General features: G+C 47.6%; 1 protein-coding gene across 1 annotated transcript in view; it reads left to right on the top strand.

Annotated features, from left to right (window-relative positions):
* LOC125917949 (SH3 domain and tetratricopeptide repeat-containing protein 2) overlaps nucleotides 1-11,332 on the top strand; it is a 34,303-nt gene extending 22,971 nt beyond the window's left edge. The window contains exons 9-12 of the mRNA XM_049624015.1: nucleotides 6,361-6,494; nucleotides 9,029-9,070; nucleotides 9,195-10,892; nucleotides 10,999-11,332. Of these exons, the coding sequence (XP_049479972.1) occupies nucleotides 6,361-6,494; nucleotides 9,029-9,070; nucleotides 9,195-10,892; nucleotides 10,999-11,183 (2,059 nt within the window). The 3' untranslated portion in view covers nucleotides 11,184-11,332. The remainder of the gene's footprint in view (nucleotides 1-6,360; nucleotides 6,495-9,028; nucleotides 9,071-9,194; nucleotides 10,893-10,998) is intronic.
* Nucleotides 11,333-12,316: the final 984 nt, after the last annotated feature.

Genomic DNA, 12,316 nt, shown 5'->3' with positions numbered 1-12,316 from the left:
GCTGGCACTTAGGAAGGGGTGGAAGGAACGGAGAGCAGAGGTCACTGCTGTGGACCAGTCAACAGGAATTTAGAGATTCCAAGAGCTTTATAAATATGGATGCTTGTGTTCTGCCCCCAGAGATTCTATCTCATTGGTGCAGGTGGGCCCTGGGCAGCCATGGTTATGGAAGTTCCCCAGGTGGGGCTAATATGCAGCCACAATGAGAACACTGCTCAAGCCACCCCCTCATTTACCGCGGGGGCTAGTGCGGACCCTAGGAGTGAAAGGGCTGAACCCAAGGTTCCGCGTCTGGGACCCCAGAATCCTGATGTTAAAGCTAGCGTTCTTTTTTCAGCAACACAGTTCTGCAGCTGAGGTCCTGGTAAGAGGGAGAAAGAATAAAGAGCACTGAGATTTGGTGGGGAAGAACAATTTACAGCGCAGAGGAAGAAGAAATGTAGCAAAGGAGACGAAGGAACAAAGGGGCAAGATGAGGCGGAGGGAGGAAGGGAGGTGGGGAGATCATGAACACTGTTGCAGGCTGCAAAGCGGTAAAGCAGGCCTGCTGAAAGGCCTTTGGGATTGGCCGTTGAGAGGTCACTGGTCACTGAGAGGTCTGTGACCATGGGGAGGTCACTGGTCATCGGGAGGCAGCATAGCTCGGTGATCAGAATTCCAGAGCCAGACTGCCTGAGAGGCATTTATGGATATGTGAGCACATTGTGTGCCTCCGCTAGCTTCCCAGCTTCAGGACCTTGGATATGTCCATTGGTGTCTCTATGCCTCAGGTATCTCAACTGTAAAATGCATACAATGTTAGTACTTGCCCATAGGGTTGTCAGGAGGTAACATGAGCTAATACTGTACATGTAAAGCACTTGGAATGGTGCGTGGCACAGTGTGTGTGTGTATATGACCAATACGCATTGACTCTTACTAGTGCTGTTACTGCCATGGGTAATCTTTGAGAAGCAGTTTGAATAAGATGTCGGGGGCAATGTGTCAGATGTCATACATTATGGGACTTCTGTACCTCGTACCTTGCCCCAAATGGTACTTGTACCTCTAAATTAATTTGATTACCACATTTTAGCTGACTTCGTTGGGCCCACTCTCACTGTGAAGAACATAACCCCCTGTATTGAAGTGGTGGCATGAGAAATTCTCCTTGTTTCTAGTGTCTTCTGATGGCCTCTCTACCTCGTCACCTGTGGGACCCCATCACTAGAGACTACATATTGGGTAGGGAAGGGGAAAGTGAGCCAGGAGACAGGGAGAGAGGGAAGAAGGAGCGGGGCAGGGGGAGTGGCTTATCACACCCCCTCTTCCCCCAAAGCACTCCCTAGATTACAGACCTCCCCAAATCACAGCAATGAGAGTCAAAGTCCATAAACCACCTGGTCACAAGCAACAGTCAGGGTGTGGAGGTCCTGGGAATTATCCTGTGTGTTATGCAGGTGGTCTGGCCACTGGGTGTCACTCTTAGTCTGTACTCATGTGGTATCAGGTTTCTGAAGAAGGTCTAGCATTTGCTGGTGTCCTTCCTCTTCCCATGGTCTCCCTCCCTGTGCTAGTATATTACTCCCTAAAGAGTACATTCATTCATTCATTAATTCATCCATTCATTCATTCATTCATTCATCCACTCATCCATCCAACCATCCATCCATCCATCCATCCATCCATCCTCCCTCCCTCCCATCCATCCATCATCCATCCATGCATCCATCCATCTGTATTTATTTAACCAGATTGGGACAATTAAGAGTGAAATTTCACAGAAGCTGTTTTGTGAGACAGGTTTGGTCTGTGCCTCTGACACATGGGAAAGGGATCCTGTTTTTCCAAGGAGGCAAAGTTGAGGGTTTCCTTTTTTTAACAGCACATATTTCACTATCAGCTACGTAGTTTCACAGCAACAGCAGCTGGAAAACCAGTTCTTAAAACGTGGGGGCAGGCATTCTGTCTAAATAGACATGGTATTTGTTTTGGCCAGAGTGCCTTTAGAGATTTAAAAGCTTCTGATGGTGACAGAATGCCAGACCATTCTTTTCTTTTGATTTTGTGTTTTTAAAGAGTATTTGGTGTGTGTGTGTGTGTGTGTGTGTGTGTGTGTGTGTTGAGGGAAAAATGTCTTTAGATATAACTGAAGACCCTTTTTACTCCTTCTGACTTTTGCCTTCTGGTCCTGATTCTTACCCCAGGGGCAGACTCTATTTGAATTTGATATGTATCCTCCCAGTCCTTATTCTGATACATTTTAGGAATAGATGTTCACTTGCAAAAACAACAACAACAACATACTAGAGTTTTGTGTACTTAAAAATGTATATAAATTTTTTTTTTTTCTGTAACTGGCCTTTTTTTCAGTTGATAGGGTAAATTTAGGATATTCACATTATAGTAGATATAGTTCATTTCACCAAAGTGTTACTTAAAGGAAATGTATACATTGAAATGTGTAAATTAAAAAATAAGCAAAACTGAAAAATTAATGCACTCAATATCAGATAAAAGAATATAAGAGTAAAGCCAGTATTTCATAGTATTAGAAGTTTGAAAAATTCTGTTTCTTACATCCCCTTTTTTATACTTCATATTGTTTATCTCTGCCTTTTTTTTATTAAAGAATTTTTAAAAAATATTTTATTTTTGTGAGAGAGACAGAGTATGAGTGGGGGAGAGGCAGAGAGAGAGGGAGACACAGAATCTGAAGCAGTTTCCAGGCTCTGAGCTGTCAGCATAGAGCCCAACTTGGGGCTCAAACACGAACCGTGAGATCATGACCTGAGCCGAAGTCAGACACTTAACTGACTGAGCCACCCGGGTGTCCCTATAATTCCATTTCTTGTGGCATCTATTTTTGCTGATGATAAATTTGCTGTTAATCTCACAGCCATTTCTTGGCAGGTAGGCACCTTTTTTCCTCATTTTTTAAAGGTTATTCTTACTAATGTTTTGTACTATGATATACTTAGATGTGATTTTTCTGTTACATATTTATCGCAAGGTGTCCACTCCCTTGTTCACATCATGTATCTTTTAGTAGTTATTTCATTGGAGATCTGTGAGTTGTAACTACTCTCAGTCTTCAGTCCTTGTTTGTCTTAAATATACTTAAAAAATACTTGTGAATGATAATTTAGCTGAGTATGGAATAGCCTTCAAAGTGGAGGGGAAAATAACTATTAATATAAAATTTCAAATCTGTTTTGCCAGGGTTTTGTCCATTTTATTAATCCTCAGAAACAATTTTTCTGATGTTGACCGTCTATTGTTTGTTTTCTATTTCACTAATTTCACATTTACCTTTATTATTTTCTTCTACTTTATTTGTTTTTATTTCATTAATTTATGCCCTTATCTTTTCTGTTTAACTTTCATCCTGTAAATCGAACAGTCAAGTAATAGATCGTTGAACCCAGAAAGAAGGATTAGGAGAAACGGGAAACATGAAAAGACCAATAACCCTAAAGAAATGGAAGTCATGTTAAAATTTTTATTATTTTTATTTATTTTGCTTAGGACGTGGTGTACTTCTTCAATTTGAAGACTCATGTCTTTCTTCAATTCTGGAAAATTCTCAGTCATTCTCCCTTTGAATATTGCCTCTCTCTCATTCTTTTTAGTCTCTCTTCCGGAATATTCCTATCAGAGGTATGTTGGACTTGCCATTCTATCCTCAATCTCGCTTAATCGGTTCTTTTCCATTTTTCATCTTTTTGTTCTTCTAGGTGCATTCTGGGTGATTTCCTCAGAACCGTCTTCAGTTTCACTAATTCTCTCCTCTGCTGAGACAAAACCTGCCGTTTAACTCAACTCATGTCGTCCTAAGTGTCCATGCCTTTATTTTCATGTCTAGAATTTGTATTTTGCTATTTTTCACATATACTTGTTGCTACTGACCAGGTTCATATTTTCTCTGTAGCTTCTATTCAGTCTTTTATTTCATCATGTTAACCATGCCTATTATAAATTACTCTTTAGGGTGTTGCTATTTCTAGCTTTTGTAGTGTTCATTTACCTATTTGTGCACCTGCTGGCACTCTTTGTCCGTGGCTCCTTTCCTCGCGTTTGTATTTTTGGTTACGTGAATGAATTCCCAACATTTTAAAACATGGTCTCTGCATGAAGCCGGACTGAAGAAAACATCCCAGTAGAGCAGTTTTGGCATTTGTTTTCCTTGAAAACTTAGGAACTCAAGGAAACTCAAGGTCCAGAGCTGGTTTTTCAATGTTAAGCTCTCTGACTCTGATACCTCCATTGTACAGTGTAATTCAGAGCCCACACCTTCTAATGGTGTGAGTCCAGGTGTTTGATTTTTTCCAGAGACTCACACAGATGGAAAATGTGTTGTTGGCAGGCAAGTTTTCCCATCTCCTCTTTACAGAAGTTGTAGTTCTTCCAGACTTCAGGCTCAAAGGGAGCTCAAAGCTATGTAGGGAGCTCAATTCAGCTTCCCGGCTTCACATAGACCCAAAGTCACATCTCCTGTCCCTGTGTGGCATTATAAGGTGAGCCCCAACTCTGAGGGCAAGTATCCCAGCTGAGAACCCCTGGGGTCTCTGGGCCATCTGCTCTGGCTTCTCAACTTGACTTTGGTTTCTCCTTTTGTTTCTGGCTCCCAGGCATTTCCTTTGCTTCCTTTCAGGTTAAAGAATGTATGAGAATATTCATCCACGTCACGTTTTATCTAGGATTTGTCTGTGTATGAGGGTGAGAGTAGCCCCCTGTGGAGCAGCTCAGCCTGCCCTATTTCTAGAAGTCCTACCATTCTAACCCAATTTCCATGCCAGGGAAACCCTAATGTAATTTGTGAGGCATCTTGGACTCTTTCTAAATAGCTGGGACTCAGGCCATTAGCAGATCAGCTATGAGGCAACAGGCACACAGGCAGAAGATCACAGTTTCTGTCTCAGCTTGACCGCTTTCTAGCTGTGTCATTCTGAGCATGTTGCTAAATGAAATAGCGAGTTCAGGAAATCCTGTGTAAAATGTAAGGGTTCTACAGAGATTTGAAATCCTATAATTTTTTTTTTTTTTTTAACCTCAGCTAAGTTTAGTTGTAGATTTCAGCTAGGTGCTCTTTTGAGGATGGCTGCTCTCATGGTCTGGGAGAATCTGGAAGTCAGGCCAGAGAGGTGCAGAGTCAGTAAGTGTCATGGAAAGAGTCCTGGGCCCGGTGTCGGGACAGAGCTTTCGTGCCCGTTCTGCCACGAACTGGTGGTGCCACCTTGAGCCGTTCACATTAGCTCCTGGCCTTCTCATCACCGGGTTGACCTGAGTTGTGGGGACAAATGTAGGTGGCAGACCACAGCACTCTCATCCCTGCCCCTCCCTCAATTCAGCTTGAACTAGAGAAGCTTTTTTTACATCCTGCTGTACCACTTCCTAACCACCGACTTTATTTTTCTGTGTGTCAGTTTCATCCTTTGCAAAAAGTGATAAGAATAGCTCCTGCCTCAGAGGGCAATTGTGTAGACTATATGAGCTCAGACGGTCTGATTCACGATAAGCTCCCCGCCCCCCAACTAGTAGCCGTTATTAACTCTCGGGCCTTCCAAGTTATTTTTGTTTAAAAAAATGGATTCTGAGGTTTAAAAAAACCCAGCCTGATTTAGACCTGAAAGAGATCTTAAAAATTGTTCAGGTAGATTCTGGATTGAATTCTTCCCAAAGCACTTCTAGCTTCCACATTCTTTGATTCGATGGCGAATTTCTAGTAAGCAAATTGGTTTTAACAACGAGTTTATACAGCACAGCAAGTATAAGGATCTCTGTTATCTGCAGTCACTTCTTGCCGCCCTTGACCTTCCTTCTCCCCACTTCCCATCCACTCTCTGAATGCCACATAGTGCTTTTGTTCTGTGTCGTGAAATGAGATGACAGCAGTTGTGAAAAGTCCCTTCTGACCATAGTCAAACTTTCTTCATCGCTCCTCTAGATTGTGCCACCCGTCCCTGACAAAGAAATATCTCTTAACGGTCCCTTTTCAACCCTTCCCTTTGGGGGCAACAAATTCCTCTTTCCATTAAAAATGGGCACTGGGTGGTCTCCAAGAAAGGGGAGGGGTCGAGAGAAGGGCCTTTGTTTTTCTTGAGAGATGGAGTTTCAACAGGAGGGGTGTTTTCATCTCCACTTCGACCTGTTCAGCAGCAGCATAGCTCATCTCTTCATGAGTGCGGTGCTGATAGCTTTTCTTCCTTGGCAGGAGAGGCAAATACCTTATGCAACAATGAGCTGAGGAGTCTGATTTCAGCTATGGCAAGCGAGTTGGCGGTTTCTCTGTGGCCTTCGCTATATCCTGGGCTGGAGAGAGAACGGTTGCATCTGGGGCCTGGCACCGATCAACATCCATGTCTTTTCTCTTCAATGCAGGAACAAGAGCTCCGCCTTTTTCAGCGATGAGGAAAGATGCTCTCTGTGGGTCCTGGGAAGTGACAGGAAAGCTGAGTGTGCCAGCTTCCTCCACACCCTTGCTCATACTGACATAGCGTCTGTCTACCGGCTTAGTGAGTATTTGCTCCTCAGACCCCTTTGAAAGCTCAGCTCAGCGATAGCATGCGAGGTCAACCAGATTGAGCCTTCCCTTCTAATCTTGGAGAAGAAAACTGCCTGAGTTGAGACTGAGGTCTCTCCCCCTAGGGCTGAAGGGGGTCTAGGTCCCCAATGATAAAGGCAGGACTGTAGAAGGTTACAGGTTCTAAGAGGTGATTTCTCCTCTCATTTTATAGATTGGAAATTGAGTTCCTGGTGAATTTGTGCCTGAGCCAGGCCAAGAACCGCCTTTCCCCACTTTCTAGTCAGGACCCTCCCTCCTCTACCACACTGGCCCCAACACAGAATGACATTCGTCTGTTGGGGTGTGTTGGCTTTGGGTGGGGGGGGGACCTCGGTGCTGGCAGTTTTCATCAGTTTCTGCATGACTGATTGAGCGAACGACTGCCACTCCTTTTCCTTATTTTGGAAAGGCCCGCTGCTCTGTGTCAGGAAGGACGACAGTGGTTTGAGTGGTTTGAGTGGTTCTCCCATCTCTTCAGTGCTGGTGATATTGTGTCCACCCCTGTGTGGTCAGGTCAGATGGGGCACAGTTCATGGGCCCAGGACAGAGAATCTGCCGAGGGAACACACAGGCCCGCTCCCTGGAGCAGAGGTGGGCATTAGAATCTTTCACCATGCACAAGGAGCACTTGTGAGGAGCACCTAGCCCAGGCATCTGCATCAGCCCTGGCAGAACTTTCTTGCCACAAACAGATCACATCCCTTACCAGGCTGGACCAGGAAGCTGAAGCTGTGGACGTTGTCTGGCAGGGGTTGCTGAGGTCCGACAATCCAGGACTACTTCGGGTCTGCCTTCAGCAGGGGCAGGCCACAGACTTGGATCTAAGGGATCTACCAACCGTTGATCCAATGATTGGGAGAGATCTAGGAGCAGGTCCCAGGTAGCCGATTGCTTCCTATCTAAAGAGCGAGAGTGCCTCTCTGTTGGATGCAGGGCAGAGCCTAGTGGTTATAAAGGTTTCCACTGTCACCAAGGCAACCAGCAGAGGGGCATCCTGTTGGTAAATTCCAGCTTCCTCAAGTCCTGTGCCCCAGGAAGGAGTGCCTGTGGGTACTTCTTCCTCCCAGAGGGAGCATCTTTTTGCAACTCACGCACCATTTGTGTTCTTGGTGGCCCTGGCCTGGAGAGATATGGCTGCAGTGAGACTCTCATGTGCTCTCAACGTCAGGGAGGGCCAGGGCACAACGGTAGCTCTCCAGAGCCCGGTTCCCTATCTCTCCCACATTTGGCCATGGGGCCTTCTACCCTTCAGAGCTTACAGATCTCAAGTATGGACAACGACTCTCACAGAGAGTGGTAGGCAGAGGCTTGACTTGGTGAAGGGCCTGCTGTCCTCAAAGTTCATTGGAGAGCGCAGAGTGAGGGCACAGGCAGCTGTTGTTTCTCTGCCAGGAAGAGTTAGAATCTTATTTCCAGAAGCCCCTGTCCCATGGAGACGAACCTGGTCTTCGTTTCCACAGTTGTACCATGACTGCTTTTGCTAAGAGAGTTAAGTTCTTTGCTGCCAAACTCAAGGTGCCTTCTTGGTTCTCGACCAGCCTTCTTCCACTTTTGTGATGTCAGGCGATGGTCCCACAGGCACCTTGGTCTCTGTGTCTCTTTTCTCTCGGATTGTGCCTTTCCAATCTCCTTCACTGCCTCCCACCTGCCGGGAGATGCTGGTGTTTCTCTGGCTCATTCACAAACTCCCCTCCACCAGCTGCTTTGCTTTCTTGTCCAAACACTTCTCCTAGGGCCTGGGCCCATTCCTTGGGAGGGGCTGTGGGTCCTCAATCTGTATTTGCAAGTCTCAACTTTTTTCTTTGGCTACAGATCTACTTCATTCTCAGCCTAGAGCCCCTGCGAGTACCTCAGACTCAAAATATCTAAATGCTGTGCTCAAGACTGTTCCTTCTACCTCATCCCATGAGGTTACGTGAGGACCAAAACCAGGACGCTCAGTGGCCTCTTCACTCTAGTTGCTTCATTAGTCACCCTTGGTCACCTAGTCCCGCGTCCCATCGTACATACTGGATCAATGACTGTTGAGAAGATGAACGATGAACGAATGGAGGAAGGAAGAAGGAAGGGTGTCCACGTGGCATGATGCCACATGCCACAAAGTGCGCCATGCTTGGGAGTTTTGATCATGGCTCTGTTGTCATCTGCCTGGGAGATTTGGGCCTTTAGATTTTGTCATCCTCCCCATTCCCACACCTCCTAGAAGAGAGCTCGTGTTTCTAGCTTCTCCACTTTTCTTTTCTGGCTCTGGGTCTTATTTCTACCTCAGTGCCCAACCGTGAAGTGAGTGGCTTAAACAAGATGCTCTCCAGGTCCCTACAGCTCTTAAGCTGATGATAAAGGAGAAGATTCTGCCCAGTTTCTTAGAGAAATTTAAACACAAAGGGCCCTGAGGGGACCACGGGTCGGGGGTATATACCTGCAGGCCTAGGCATGGTGGCCTATTCTGACCTAACACCAGGTCTGTCTTTCCTCTCTATCCAGGTGGGTTTGAATCCATCCAGAATCTTCCAAACGATCTAAGTGGTGAGTAGAGATCATGCCGAACCTGACCTCCGGTCCTTCAGAACAGCCTCCTGCCCTCTTGCCAGGAGCTGGCCCCCACAGTGGCAGGTGCTTAGGGTTGCCCAACTCTGCCTGTCCCTTACAGCGTCCCAGCCTGAAGGCTTCAAGGAGGCCAGGACTGGTAGAGCCTGGGAGGAGCATCAGGCCGTGGGCTCCAGACAGTCCAGCAGTTCCGAGGACTCCAGCCTGGAGGAGGAGCTCCTCTCAGCAGCCTCAGACAGCTATCACTTGCCAGAGCCCGATGACCTCGATGACCCAGAACTGCTCGTGGACCTAAACACTGGTCAGGAAGAGGAGGAGGCTGAGAATTTCGCCCCCATGCTGGCGTTTCTGGATCACGAGGGCTACGCTGACCACTTTAGGAGCCTCTACGACTCCTCCTTCTCTTTCCTCACGTCTTCCTTTTACAGCTTCTCTGAGGAGGACGAACTTGTGGCCTACCTGGAGGCCTCAAGGAAGTGGGCCAAGAGGAACCACATGACCTGGGCCCATGCCCGGCTCTGCTTCCTCCTGGGCCGGCTGAGCGTCAGGAGGGTCAAACTCTCTCAGGCCAGGGTGTACTTTGAGGAGGCTATGTACATCCTCGATGGGGCATTTGAGGACCTATCCTTGGTGGCTGCTCTGTACATCAATCTGGCTGCCATCTACCTGAGGCAGAGGCTGAGGCATAAAGGCTCAGCCCTGCTGGAAAAGGCAGGTGCCCTGTTGGCCTGCCTGCCTGACCGTGAGTCCAGCACCAAGAATGAGCTTGACGTTGTGGCCTATGTGCTACGCCAGGGGATTGTGGCTGGCAGCTGTGTTCTGGAGGCCAGGGCCTGCTTCCTGGCCATCCGATTGCTCCTGGACCTAGGCCGGCATGAGGAGGTCCTGCCCTTTGCCGAGCGTCTGCAACTCCTCTCTGGACACCCTCCTGACCTGGATGCCGTGGCCACCGTCTTGAGTTTTCTGTACGATAAGAAATATCTTCCACACCTTGCGGTGGCCTCTGTCCAGCAACGTGGTACCCAGAGTGCCCAAGGGATGTCCCTTCCAATTTGGCAGGTCTACCTGGTTCTCCAGAACACCGCCAAGCTCCTTGGAGTTCCCTCTTTAAGCTGGGGTGAAGTTTCTGCCCTGGCCTGCCCAGCGCTCAGGCAGGCGCTGGTTGCCTGTGAAGAGCAGGCCAGTCGCAGCACCCAGAGGGCCCTGTGTCTCATCCTGTCCAAAGTGTACCTCCAACACAGGTCTCCTGATGGCGCCATCCACTACCTGAGCCAGGCCTTGGTGCTAGGGCAGCTGCTGGGTGAGCAGGAGGCCTTCGAGTCTTCCCTGTGCCTGGCGTGGGCTTATCTCGTAGCCAGCCAGGCAAAGAAGGCGTTGGACATTCTTGAGCCGCTGCTATACTCTCAGAAGGAGATGGAGAGCATCACCCAAAAGGGGGTGGTCCATAACCTCCTGGGCCTTGCACTTCAAGGTGAAGGCCGGGTGAACAGGGCAGCCAAGAACTATCTCCGGGCTTTGAACAGAGCTCAGGAAATGGGGAACGTGCGTAACCAGGCGGTGACTTTGGCCAATCTTGGCCACCTAACTCTTAAGTCCTGGGCTCGGCAACCAGCCAAGGACTATCTCCTGCGGGCCGTCCGACTCTATTCTGAACTCCAGACCAGCGTGGAGACAGACATGGAATTAGTACAGGTGCTTCTCTGGTTGGCCCAAGTCCTGGTATCTGGACATCAGCTGGCCAGCGGCCGCCTTTGTTATGAAATGGCATTGCTGTTGGGCTTAAGGCATCGGCACCTAAAGAGTGAGTATGTCCCACACTGTTGCACGCTTCAGAGAAAAGTGTTCGATCACGTTTTGCCCTCGTCCTATCTCAAGTGATCTCATTCATGTCCCTGCTTTATGTTCAGGTCAGCTTCAGGTCACCAAATCCCTCTGCCATTTCTACAGCTCTGTATCCCCAAACCCCGAGGCATGCATCACCTACCATGAGCACTGGCTGGCCCTAGCTCAGCAACTCAGGGACCGAGAGATGGAGGGGAGGCTGTTGGAGTCCCTCGGGCAGCTCTATCGGAACCTGAACACGGCCAGGTGAGTCTGGGCTCGGGGACAGCCCTGGAAACAGCTTACCTTCCTTGAGGAGAAGCAGCACTCTTTTCCTCAGGACGTGAAGTTCACATGCACATTCGAACAAGTTCTCTAATCTCTCTGTACCTCAGCCTCCTCGTCAAAGATGAGAACGGTGGCATAGACCTTATAGTATTAAAAAAAAAAGTTTACTTATTTATTTTAAGACACAGAGAACAGGGGAAGGGCAGAGAGAGAGGGAGACAGAATCCGAAGCAGGCTCCAGGCTCTGAGCTGTCAGCATAGAGCCCGAGGCGAGGCTCAAACTCACAAACCGCGAGATTATGACCTGAGCCGAAGTCCGAGGCTTGACCGACGGAGCCACCCGGAAGCCCCAAGGGGGCCTAATTTAGAGAGGTGGCAGTGATACAGGACTGGACCCCTCAGGAGGTCTTGGTTACCTGTGGACAATGGGTAATAGAGAAAGGACACAAAGTAAGTCAATCCACTGGTGGGGGGCGGGTGGGTAAAATTTGACAGTAAAAACATTTGATTTGCAACCTTACCTTTAAAATGCATCTGGAAGTGATGGACCTAAGTTTATTTTCACCTTTCAGTTAAGAGACTTAGGTTAGAATTGCAACCATGCAATAAGTCATAGAATAAACAGCAAAAGAACTGTTGACTTTTAGCTCAATTGTGTGCACAAGATTGCATAACAGCTCGATGGAATATCCTTTGTTTTGCGATTGACTTTTCAGCCCTCTCTTAAAAAGCCTCCTCTTTGCAAAAATACACCAAACCTTAACTGTTTTACCCCAAAGCTTCTTTTAACCCCTTGACCTTTGAATCATTCTCACGTGAAGCATCCTGCTATCTTCTGCTGGTTTTCTCTTCTCTCACGTCCACACTGGGTCCAATCGGCCTACTCCTCATTCACCCGCGGTGTGGCTGGCCGTTCTGCTTTCCAGCAGGCCTTTAATTGATTCCATTACATTCTGCATGGTTTGCAAGAGATCTGACTTCGTTTTGCAACAGATTAGCAGTGTGGCGTTGTACTCATAATTATGAATGACATCTAAAATACAGCAGGGATAATTGCCAGTGTTGAGCAGAGAGAGAGGTGGTTGGGGAGAAGCTAATTGAATGACAAACGTTGCT

The sequence above is a fragment of the Panthera uncia genome, unplaced genomic scaffold (genome assembly GCF_023721935.1).
Source record: "Panthera uncia isolate 11264 unplaced genomic scaffold, Puncia_PCG_1.0 HiC_scaffold_326, whole genome shotgun sequence".
Classification (NCBI taxonomy): Eukaryota; Metazoa; Chordata; class Mammalia; order Carnivora; family Felidae; genus Panthera; species Panthera uncia.
The sequence above is the reverse complement of the archived record's forward strand: the minus strand, read 5'-3'. Positions and strand labels throughout refer to the sequence as shown.